At 47.6% G+C, this 13,361-nt stretch overlaps 1 protein-coding gene across 1 annotated transcript in view; it reads right to left on the reverse strand.

Moving 5' to 3' along the window:
• LOC309564464 (uncharacterized protein) overlaps positions 1–13,361 on the reverse strand; it is a gene marked incomplete at both ends in the record, with an annotated part of 826,241 nt that overhangs the window by 45,541 nt on the left and 767,339 nt on the right. The window contains 1 exon segment of the mRNA XM_082269094.1: positions 6,143–6,562. Coding sequence (XP_082125220.1) covers positions 6,143–6,562 — 420 coding nt within the window.

The raw sequence follows: 13,361 nt of genomic DNA on the forward strand, positions 1-13,361 counted from the left end.
GCCCACCACATTTGACTGAAAACAATTCCAGGACTGTACACAAATAGCTCCACAGCTAAAGAATATCAGAAACAATGTCCACCACTCACATGGAATACTGGCTACTGTGTACATCTCCTGTATTATGTCTGCAGTCTCTGACCGTCTCCTGTACTATGTCTGCAGTCTATGACAGTCTCCTGTACCATGTCTGCAGTCTCTGACCGTCTCCTGTACTATGTCTGCAGTCTCTGACCGTCTCCTGTACCATGTCTGCAGTCTCTGACCATCTCCTGTATTATGTCTGCAGTCTCTGACCATCTCCTGTACCATGTCTGCAGTCTCTGACCGTCTCTTGAACTATGTCTGCAGTCTCTGAACATCTCCTGTACCAAGTCTGCAGTCTCTGACCGTCTCCTGTACCACATCTGCAGTCTCTGCTCATCTCCTGTACTATGTCTGCAGTCTCTGACCATCTCCTGTAGTATGTCTGCAGTCTCTGACCGTCTCCTGCACTAGGTTTGCAGTCTCTGACCATCTCCTGTAGTATGTCTTAAGTCTTTGACCGTCTCCTGTACCATGTCTGCAGTCTCTGACCGTCTCCTGTACCACGTCTGCAGTCTCTGCCCATCTCCTGTAATATTTCTGCAGTCTCTGACCATCTCCTGTAGTATGTCTGCAGTCTCTGACTGTCTCCTGTACTATATCTGCAGTCTATGATCATCTGAATTCTCTGATCATCTCCTGTAATAGGTCTGCAGTCTCTGACCATCACTCACATGGAATGCCAGCTGCAGAACCTTCAAGAAGTCTTATCAGTGTGATCACCCTCAGTGCAGTGTCCTTCTCCTTTACTATGTCTGCAGTCTCTGACCATCTCCTGTACTATGTCTGGATCTCTGCCTTATTTACATAGACTGAGCTCCGTTCTGTGTCTCTGCCCGACCATCAGCAGTTGCCGGAAGACATCCATTTCCCAGCACCCGCAGATATCTTCTACGCCCCCTGCAGGTTGGAAGTGCAGAATCACGTGTATATACACATGACTCTGCACAGGAGGGCCGCCCTGGAGCAGAATATCGGCTATAGTCCTTAACTGGATAAATGTTTATTCCAGGAGTTAGATATTTCTATACAGAAATCATAGGCGGTGGCTTAGGCAATAGCCAATCACAGGAGAAGATTCTGCATACGTAGTGAGAAGGAAACTAGCTGATAATACTTTCTCATTTCTTAGAAATCACACGATTTACAGTTCACCAAAACTCCACAGTTTCAGCTAAAATACACCATATCACCAAAAGTATTGGGACGCCTGCCTTTACACACACATGAACTTTAATGGCATCCCAGTCTTAGTCCGTAGGGTTCAATATTGAGTTGGCCCACCCTTTGCAGCTATAACAGCTTCAACTCTTCTGGGAAGGCTGTCCACAAGGTTTAGGAGTGTCTATGAGAATGTTTGATCATTCTTCCAGAAGCGCATTTGTGAGGTCAGGCACTGATGTTGGTTGAGTAGGCCTGGCTCGCAGTCTTCGCTCAAATTGATCCCAAAGGTTTTCTATCAGGTTGAGGTCAGGACTCTGTGCAGGCCAGTCAAGTTTCTCCACCGCAAACTCACTCATCCGTCTCTTTATGGACCTTGCTTTTTGCACTGGTCCAAAACATTTGGTGGAGGGGGATTATGGTGTGGGGTTGCTTTTCAGGGGTTGGGTTTGGCCCCTTATCTCCAGTGAAGGGAACTCTTAAGGCATCAGCATACCAAGACATTGTGGACAATTTCATGCTCCCAACTTTGTGGGAGGAGTTTGGGGATGGTCCCTTCCTGTTCCAACATGACTGCACACCAGTGCACAAAGCACAGTATCTCTGCCTGGGACAGCGGGAAGCATCAGTTTATTCAGCTACTGCTCCCTCCACTCCTGACACTCGCTCAAGGCACTCTAAAATTCTGGGGTGGCAATTCCGCTAGCCCAGAATACGATTAATGGTTTGCCGACCCTGGACATGCGCTTCCCTGGTTTAATGTTCTAGGCAACATCAGAGGGCTCTGTGGGCCACGTCAATGAGCTCCGTGGGCCAAATCAGAGGGCTCCACGGGCCACATCAATGAGCTTCCTAGGCTAAATCAGAGGGCTCCACGGGCCACATCAGAGGGCTCCGTGGGCCACATCAAAGAGCTACATGGGCCACATCAGAGGGCTCCGTGGGCACATCAGAGGGCTCCGTGGACCACATCAGAGGGCTCTGTGGGCCACATCCGAGGGTTCAGTGGGCCACATCAGGGGGCTCCGTGGGCTACATCAGAGGGCTCCGTGGGCCACATCAGAGGGCTCCATGGGCTACATCAGAGGGCTCCATGGGCCACATCAGAAGACTCCGTAGGCAGCATTTGAGAGCTCCACGGGCCACAGGTTGAGCACCCCTGGAATTTACAAACTTTGAGATATATATCTGAAAATTGATCAATCCTGATGTACTAATGGGCAATTTCCTTCCTTGAGGCCCGAAAATGCCAAGACAGTACAAATACCCCCAAATTACCCTTTTTTGGAAAGTAGACAGTCCAGTGCAAGGCTGGGATAAGAGCTGAAGAGAAGGGGAGGCTGCCCCGGGCACTGTGACATGTGAGGTAGGGAGGCACTGCAAGGAGATTGATGGAGGGGATTTAAGGGGGAGAGGGGGAGTTTGAGGGTGGCCGGGGGTAAGAGTTGCTCTAGGAAAATACATTTGGGGGGGGGGAGGTATGCTAGGAGTGGTGATTGAGGTGGATTTGTGTTGGGGGGGATGAGGCAAAAGGCTTTGTGATGTGGTGATGTGGGGGGTTTGTGCTAGGAGATATACATACTACAGGAGACGGCCAGAGACTGCGGACATGGTATAGGAGACGGTCAGAGACTGCAGACTTGGTACAGGAGACGGTCAGAGACTGCAGCCATGGTACAGGAGATGGTCAGAGACTGCAGACATGATACAAGAGATGGTCAGAGACTGCAGCCATGGTACAGGAGATGGTCAGAGACTGCAGACATGATAAAAGAAATGGTCAGAGACTGCAGACATGGTACAGGAGATGTTCAGAGACTGCAGACATGATACAAGAGATGGTCAGAGACTGCAGACATGGTACAGGAGACGGTCAGAGACTGCAGACATAGTACAAGAGACGGTCAGAGACTGCAGACATAGTACAGGAGACGGTCAGAGACTGCAGACATGGTACAGGAGATGCAAAAGGAAGGAAAAATGGTCATGGGACTTTAGATGAGGTAGGTTGCTTGCTTTAATGACCAGATAAAGTGAAGTCTCAAAAATGTTTATTCATTACATGATTGATAATAGACAGAGATATATAACAAATACGACATCACATAATCCAGATAGAAATACAGACATATAATGTAGAGGACTGGCATGCCGTGTATTTACACAATTCATATTATAATAATATACAATAATAAACGTGTATATAGATATATCTCATGAATAATACATGGTTAGTATCCAGATACATATGTCTTCACATCTATATCTCTACGCGTTTCGTGGAACTTTCATCCACTCATCAGGAGCTTGATAAAAAAGATATAAGCTTATTTTAGAATACAAAAATCTTAAAAAATAAAAAGAATACACCAAATTGCTCCCTTAGAAATATCGTATACATAAGATCCTACTACTTACATGTAACAAACCAAAGCAGGCCCTGTGACCATAAGGGAATGAGAGCACAGTGAGGGGAGGAGTCTAACCAAGGGCTGAGGCGGGTATAAGCCAATCAGTCATAAAAAAAAGGGGGGGGGACCCAGCAGATGCAGACCCGGACACCTATAATTCCAACAAGTGTAAAAGCACATGGTGACCAATTATTCTAAGAAAGAGGTTAAGTATAAAAATATATAGGGTGTATATGCATATATATATATATAAAAGGAAAAATATATAGACTGCAGACATGATACGGGAGATGGTCAGAGACTGCAGACATGGTACAGGAGACGGTCAGAGATTGCAGACATGGTACAGGAGACGGTCAGAGACTGCAGACATAGTACAGGAGATGGTCAGAGACTGCAGACATGATACAGGAGACGGTCAGAGACTGCAGACATGATACAGGAGATGGTCAGAGACTGCAGACATGATACAGGAGATGGTCAGAGACTGCAGACATGATACAGGAGATGGTCAGAGACTGCAGACATGATACAGGAGACGGCCAGAGATGGCAGACATGGTACAGGAGATGGTCAGAGATGGCAGACATGGTAAAGGAGATGGTCAGAGACTGCAGACATGATACAGGAGATGGTCAGAGACTGCAGACATGGTACAAGAGACGGTCAGAGACTGCAGACATGATACAGGAGACGGCCAGCAGGTAAGTATGATATCTTTCTTTATTTTACAGAAAATAATAATAATACCCTTTAGTATCACTTTAACAAATCATTGGGGAGTCTTTTGGCAGCAACTTAGGCCCCAATGTGATAGGCACACACAGTACACAGACTGGAGGTACAGCAGAGATGGGGGATGGGCCACTTCTATGCACTCACCCCTCACTTACATTAGACATGGCAGGCTGGTCTCTTACCCCTCCCCCTCCCCTCGCAGCTCATTTCCTGAAGCAGACTCTGTGTCTCATCCCAGGGATGTGATGATGATGTTAGCGCCGAGCAGCACTACACCCGCCCATGGGGGAGGTGACAGAGATACAAATCCCGAGGAAGGGCGTCACGTTGATGTTCTGCATCGCCCGCCTCCTGAGGCAACACCATCCAATGAGAGGGGAACAGCGCCGGACGCAGCCAGGCCAACGGTGCATGTTAATCCAGCAATGACACTTCTGTGGAGGGAGGAGGGGGAGGCAGGAGCAAGGATGACGTCACGCACAACCGCTATTATTCTGGGTTCCGCATCATAACCGAATCGGAAAAGACTGCATGGCGATGCGCCAATCATTTTCAACAACCCCAGTGACAACGTGAGTGCATTGACCAGATTGTACATTCAGTCCATAGCGGCCTATGAAGAGAATCCTCAGCTCCATCTAGTGGCCATAATCCTGTATTTGTCCCAAAATACCTCAATTAAAAAAAAGCGAAATAACACATTATGGCCACTAGATAGAGCTGACGATTATAGGAAATCACACATTTTTTTTAAAAACAGACCTCTAAATGTTTGTGAAATCTTCCAAAATATACTCAGCCAATGAAAGGTAAGGACTCCATTTTTACTTTTCTCCTGCTATCAATGGCCAACACGGGACAACACTTCATCCATGTCTTTGGTGATCTCTGATCTCCTTATGAAGTGTTTCTTACATGATGAAGATCAGCCATGGAGTATATCTGAGGTGTAAATCAGGGTGTGCTTCTTCCCCACATGTCCACCAACATTCATATAGAAGACATTTCCCACACTCAAGGCACTAATACACCTCAAGGGTTGTGTGGGACCCCTGATGTACAGGAAGACAGGACTTCAGTGAGGAATAATTCACTCATTCAGGACAGGAATACGGCTTCTCACCCGTGTGAGATCTCTGATGTCTGGAAAGATTGGACTTCTGTGAAAAACATTTCCCGCACTCAGGACAGGAATACGGCTTCTCACCAGTGTGCGATCTCTGATGTGAGGAAAGATGGGACTTCAGTGAAAAAACCTTCCCGCACTCAGGACAGGAATACGGCTTCTCACCAGTGTGCAATCTCTGATGTCTGGAAAGAGCGGATGTATCTAAAAAACATTTCCCACACTCAGAACAGGAATATGGCTTCTCACCAGTGTGAGATCTCTGATGTATGGAAAGAGCGGACTTCCGTAAAAAACATTTCCCGCACTCAGGACAGGAATATGGCTTCTCACCAGTGTGCAATCTCTGATGCTTGAAAAGAGTGGACTTCTCTGAAAAACATTTCCCGCACTCAGGACAGCAATACGGCTTCTCACCAGTGTGCGATCTCTGATGTGTGGAAAGATGGGACTTCCGTGAAAAACATTTCCCGCACTCAGGACAGGAATACAGCTTCTCACCAGTGTGCAATCTCTGATGTGTGGAAAGAGCAGACTTCTCTAAAAAACATTTCCCACACTCAAGACAGGAATACGGCTTCTCACCAGTGTGTGATCTCCGATGTATGGAAAGAGCGGACACCCGAGAAAAACATTTCCCGCACTCAGGACAGGAATACGGCTTCTCACCAGTGTGCAACCTCTGATGCTTGAAAAGAGTGGACCTCTCTGAAAAACATTTCCCACACTCAGGACAGGAATACGGCTTCTCACCAGTGTGAGATCTCCGATGTTTGTAAAGATCTGACGTCGCTGAAAAACATTTCCCGCACTCAGGACACGAATACGGCTTCTCACCAGTGTGAGATCTCTGATGCGTGGAAAGAGCAAACTTCCGTGAAAAACATTTCCCGCACTCAGGACAGGAATACGGCTTCTCACCGGTGTGAGATCTCTGATGAATGGAAAGAGTAGACTTCCGTGAAAAACATTTCCCGCACTCAGGACAGGAATATGGCTTCTCACCAGTGTGCAATCTCTGATGCGTGTAAAGATTGGACTTCTGTGAAAAACATTTCCCGCACTCAGGACAGGAATACGGCTTTCCCTCTGTGTGACACCTTTTATGTAGACGAAGATTTGATTCATCACGGAAACACTTCCTACACTCAGTACACGGAAATCTTGTATCTGTTGGAAGGACAGTACGGTCCCTCACAGTCTGAGGTTCCTCAGGATAAGAGGAATACGATGGTCCATCTACACTGTGTGGTCCCGAATGGACATTTGAGGTAGTCGGGTTTTCTCCTGGACTATACTGTGTGATGTCCTCATCTTCTACTTTACAGTCTGGAGACAAAGTGAGACAATCCTCTGAGGTTTTCCTCATCTCCCATCCATCTACTAAAATAGAAATACAAAGATTATTACTAGACATCAGCAGATTGGTTCTCCTAAACCAGGACTCCGCCCACATCAGACAGCTTTGTCTCTGAGGATCTTACAATTCCCCCCTCAAGGTAACTAGTAAATGGGTCCTCTGATCTCCTACCAGTTCACTTCTTTATTCATGGACCTTAGTCAGAGAGTGAGGAAACAACGAGAACTGTCTTTTATAGGAATGACAGTGATGAGGGGATTATAGGACGAGTGTCCCCTCCCCCTCTATCATTTATTGCCATCTTCCCAACACAAGAAGTCCCGCACTTCCTTATTTAGTGCATGATTTAGTCATGAATAACAGCGGGGCTGAGCCCCACCAGAGGTCAGAGAGTGAGGATGGGGGAGAACAACCAAGATGAAGACTGGACTGATCCTGAAGACCACCATCATTGGGTTACTGACTCCTCCCTCATTATCACTTTCTGTTTAAGATTGCAAAGTTGGAGGATGTTATCACATTATTATCACCATGTAAAAGTCTGTCCTCCAATCAGATCATCAGATATAAAATGTCCAGTTGGTAGGAAATGGGAGTAACAAAAGAGAATCCATATTATGTGTATATATAGCAGTGGGTAGAGGGGAGAGAGCAGAAGTCAGGAGTATGTAATGTACAACATAGAGTATATAGTGCAGGGGTCAGGAGTATGTAATGTACAACATAGAGTATATAGTGCAGGGGTCAGGAGTATGTAATGTACAACATAGAGTATATAGTGCAGGGGTCAGGACTCATAATATTGGTGTTCAGTAATCAGTGGTGGCTTACATGTATTTATTTAGTGTTAATGACCCACCTGTGCTGATCTCTGTAGGAGTGTCCTCCTCTATAAATGTCCCCGTTATTCCATCCTCCTCCATAGACTGCTGATCATCCCTCACATACGTCTCTTCTTCTTCTGCTTTAACCTCAAATTCTATATCGTTAGGATCTCCACTCTAAACCAAGAAAATTATTATAATCAATAAATATCATCTTCTGTAAAATAATAGAATTTTTGTCTTACTATAAAATCCTTTTCTCTGATGTTCATTGACGGACACAGTTCCAGAATCTTATAAACCATTGGGACGTCAGCATTGTTAAACATGAGGGGTGGGAAAAAACACAGCAAAAAAATTCCCAAAAGGCTAAACCTAGCCAACCAGATTTGGAGCTCAAACAGGAGTACCTGGAGCTCACCTGAAAACAATACACCCTCAAAGAGGACAAGGTCCTCTCAAACAGCGGCCTGCAAAACCCTGCGGCCAAAAGCAGCATCCGCAGATGCCAGTACATCCACTTTGTAAAATTTTGTAAAAGTATGCACAGACGACCAGTGGCCGCCTTGCAAACCGGTATCACTGATGCCTCATGGCAGAAGGCCCAGAAGGCACTAAGCGCCCACGTAGAATGCGCCTTAACAGGGAACAGAGGAACCTGACTTTTGATGGACTGGGCCTGCACCACCGTCTGTCTTGTCCATCTGGAAATGGTCGCGGCAGACTCGACCAACCACTTGCAAGGTCCATCCTTTAAGGACAAATAGTAAGGCTGATTTCCAAAATGACTCGGTTGCCGCAAGGTACACCATGAGCGCCCGACCCACATCCAGAGTGCAAGGCAATCCCCCTAGGATGTTTACACTTAGGACACAGGGAAGACAACACAATGTCTTCATTCAGATGGAAACCAGAAACAACCTTAGGAAGTGAAGACTGACAAGGGCGAAGCACCACTATCTCTGTGAGCCACCAGGTAAGGTGAACAATAAGACAACACCACCAGCTCCGACACCCTGCATGCAGAAGTAATAGCCACCAGGAAGGCTACCTTCTGGGACAATATAATCAGAGGAAGCTTGCTAATATTTTTGAAAGGAGGTTACTGGAGAACCGACAGCACCAAATTGAGATCCCATGGAGGCAACGGAGACCGAACTGGGGGAGCCAAGTGGTGAACCCCCTGAACAAAGGTGCAAACCAAAGAATGCATAGCCAAAGAACGGTAAAAGAAGACCGCCAAGGCCAAAAACCTGGCCCATGGATGGTACCCAGGGCCAGGTGCTACTTACACCTCGTTTGAGGAATGCCAAAATCCGAGCCACCGAAAGGGAACGGGGATGACCCCCAAGAGACTCATACCACACAATGTATGTCTTCCAGGTGCGATGGTAAATCTTCCTAGAGGTAGATTTTTTTAGCCTTTAACAGCGTGGGAATAACCGGTTCAGACAACCCCTAATCCTTCAGCACCTGGCTTTCAACAGCCAAGCCGTTAAAGCCAGCGACTGTAAAGCAGGATGGAAGATTGGCCCATGGGCCAATAGATTTCTCTGAGAGGAAGTCTCCAAGAGGCATCGGCGACCGGCCTTACCAGATCAGCGAACCAAGACAGACAAGCCAGTCTGGAGCCACTAGGATGACTTCTGCCTCGATTCTTCACAAAAGACTGGGCAGAAGTATTAGCGGGGGAAAGGCATATATCATATGATACTGGCCCAAATGAACCACCAGTAATCTGTGGCGTCGGCCAGAGGATCCCGAAACCTTGCCTCAATTCTATGTACCTTCCTGTTGAGACCAGAGGCCAACAGCTCCACCGCGGAAGTTCCCCACCAGAGACACAGCTAAACCTTAGAATGCCAGCTACCTACTGAGCTGCCAGGACACTTTGTGCCCCCTTGGTCATTTGACATATGCCACGGCCATAGCATTGTCTCATGGAATCATTACCAGGCACCCCTAAAGGTGATTTGTCCAATGAGCCAGACAAATCTTATCGCACGAAGTTTCAATATATTGATCAGTAGTCTTGACTCCTCCAGAGTCCAGACCCCTTGAGCACATTAGTGCCCAAAACGCCTCCCCACCAAGACAGGCTGCCAACCGTGGAGACCACCGTCCAGTACAGGGGAAGGAAGAATTTGTCCTGTTGAAGCGCCGGAGAGCGAAGCCACCATATCAGGGACCCTCTCGTATGCCGGCTCAACATGATCTGATTCTCTAGAGACTGTGGATTCTTGTCCCACTTGGCAAGAAACTCTCTATGCAGATTTCTCATGTGGAACTGTGCAAAGAGAACCGTCTCGAAGGTAGACACCATCAGGCACAGCACCCGCATGTAAGTCCTGAAAAATGACCGTCTGCTGGACAACAGGAGCCAAATCGCATCCAGCAGATTTTGGAGGTTTTTCCCCTGGAAGAAACAGCCTGGCTGAAGCCGAGTCCAGAGTCAGACCCAGATAGTCCAACTTGGTGGACGGAACCAGAACAGATTTTTGGAAGCTCAATTTCCAACTGAACACCTGCAGAGTCCGTACAGTAATTTCCGGGTTGTCCTTTTAAGCAGTCGGAGACGCTGCTTACAGAAAAGAGTGTCTAGGTACCCAGTACCGCAATCCCCGGCTGCCGCTACAATGCCAACACCGGGGCCAACACTTTTGTGAATACCCGAGGAGCTGAGGCGAGACCAAGATACTTTGTCTTGAGATCCTGAAAGACGAAAAAGGCTGCATATGATCCGAGAAAAAAAAAGGGCCGATGTCTGCGACGAGACTCCTTGCTTCTGGCAACCTGTGAAAGAAGAGTTCTCTTCCCCCCTGTAAGACCCTTAATGATATCATCCATATCATGTGCCGAAGGACCACTGCTGTCACGGACAGCCTAGAAACGAAGGGAGCCGCATCCAGAGAGGTATCACAGGCAAACTGCAACCCCTGGACTAACTGGTCCGCCAGCTCCACAAGGGCAGGGGGAAGCTGTTCCCCCTCCAGATCCTGGCGCAAAACTTGCCCACCCTGTTAAAGTCTGGGACACCAATGCTATTTAGTACCGAGCCGGCCACAGTAAACATGTGGTGGACTAAAGTCTCAGCTCTCCTGTCAAAGGGGTCTATGGCTGCAGTAGAAGAGGAATCATCCTCACTAACAGAGCACTCAAGGTGCATGGACGCAGACCCAGTAGGGTCGTTACATACTAAGCTCACCCTGAAACATAACAATCAGGGGAGACTGCCAACTGCGATCCCGCAAGGGGACGCCGACCAAGGGTCCACAAATGGACCACCTATGAGACCCCGCAAAAGATAAGGGGGGTTGCCTTAAGAGCCCACCATAGAGGACATAATAGAACATAGCCCCCCTTAAAGGTGGACCGCCCGCCGTAACGAAGAACACTCAGGCAGACACGCCGTAACCCTGGCTCACACAATAATGGCGGCATGACTGTCACTAAAAATGAAGTGCCACCTGGTTTAAGACAGGTGCCAAGCTGACCATATGGCCCAGCAGGCCGCAAGCCGGCGCCAAACTCAGCCGCATGGCCTAGTAGGCCAGGACACCAGCCCCAGCGGATCCGACCACCCAGGGCAGAAGAGAGGAAGGCGGATGTCCACATGGGAGGCAGTGGCTTCAGCCGTCCTCATCAGAATTGGGGTGCTGCAGGGCAAGAGGCATGCTGGGACTAAGGCTGTGACCAGGTCTATGCACCCTCGTGAGACGATTAACTCGCAGGCCAGCCCCCGTCCAGTGGGGCTATGTCACGGCTGATCTAGTGGGGAGCTGAGGCTTGCACACGCTCAATGGCCGGACTGGGGAGACCTTAAGGATCTAGAATATCCAGTCCCTCACCCAGTCCAGCAGTTGATTGTAATTCTCACAGGAACAGAAAAAATGGTAGGACCAGAAATCCCAGCAAGGAACTAGGTCCTTACTCCTGACTAGGCAGAAGAAACTGAATGCCTATAGCAGAGTGTGGGAGTATACCCCCTGGGACTGCCCCATAGGTTTGGTAAATCTTTTTCCTGCCTCATGTCTTTCTCCTGTATGGGGCAGCATAACCCAATGGCTAAGAAGATTCTGGAGCTGTGTCCTTCAATGACCGAAAGAGAAATCAGCTTTATTATTGTGACATCACCTTCAAGCATTGAAGAAGGAGCGCGGCTGCCATAATACTTGCAGCACAAATGCTCAGAAACGCGTCGCATTCCAGTGATGCCTTTTGTCTTTCGCTGCTGAGCCACCAGCGCCTCAAGCCTCGATCTAAGTGTATATCCACCATGTGGCCGGCTTCCTCATAACGGGGACCAGCAAGGTGAACCCTGCATGGCGCTGCCAGTGGACAGACTTTACGTCCACGGATGATCCTTGGGACAGCCTTACTATTATGAAGTGCCTGTTCTTATCTCCAAACATGTGAGTTGCCAATTATATACTATACAATAAATCGGTTTTAAATTCTGCACTTAGAGCCGCCCTCTCTCTTGTTTATACCGGCAGCCTTGCAGGAATATGGCTTCTGTTCCTGTATTGATGGCAGCCCTAAGTTATTGGCCTATTTAGTGCACTCCACCAAGTATATGGACTTCTTTATGGACATTTACCATGAGATTTGTAGCAACTGCGCCTTACTTTTGTTTTAATCTTTGTTTCCACCAACCTTGTAACATTGAGGGATGGTGTGACCTTCCAGTGTAAAATCCCGGGAATACAGAGGACGGGGACATCTCTCTGGTGGGTTCCTGGTATTAGGTGGCTCCATCATATTCATGTGTCTTTCTGTAAACTCCTCCATCCCCCCATCCTCATCATCCTCCTCTTTTATCTCTTCTTTAACCTCAACTTTAGAATCTCTCAGGTTTCCACTCTGAATATATAATAAAAATGACATCAATGGTAACAATGCAGATAATGTACAGATCCTAATGATACTATCAGTGATTGTTCCTCATCTACCTGATGATGGTGAGGGATGGTGTGACCTTCCTGTGTGGAATCCCGGGAATACAGAGGATGGGGACATCTCTCTGGTGGGTTCCCATTACTGGATCCATCTGTAGGAAACACACACACTGACTGAATACATTGTTTCTATGTGTTTATCAGATGATGGGGGATCTAGGTGGATCCTCCGTACTGCTCTCTCCTTTACAATAAAGTCTCCTCTTACCCGGTGATGTGAGGGGCGGCTGATTCTCCATCATGACGTCCTTCCCAGCACCGCTCACCTCTCCTGTCAGTAACTCGATGATCTCTCTGGTGACTTCTCAAATCTTCTTTTTATTTCTCTATTCTATCAGGGAGGGAGGTGGAGGCAATGTGATGGTCATATGATCTCCAGACTTCACAGGAGGAAAACTCTAGATAAGAACACAAAGAGAAAATTTTAAATGACATTCCCAGAATCCTCCTCACCTCTCCGCTCAGGTCTGTGTTTTATTAATAGAGATAAGAGTGATGTCATGTGACCTCCCAGAATCCTCCTCACCTCTCCGGTCAGGTCTGTGTTTTGTCAATCCCCATTTCACACTGAGGTAGAATTTACCCACAAAGGGCCCCCCCACCACTCCAAGGGTTCAAAGCTTGTCGTAAGCAATTCTGGCGTCCGTTCATATAACACAAGACATAAAGTCCCACCTTGCTAGTAAGGATGCCAAGGGT

Source organism: Pelophylax lessonae (genome assembly GCF_965119305.1).
Source record: "Pelophylax lessonae genome assembly, chromosome: 9".
In the NCBI taxonomy this organism is placed as follows: Eukaryota; Metazoa; Chordata; class Amphibia; order Anura; family Ranidae; genus Pelophylax; species Pelophylax lessonae.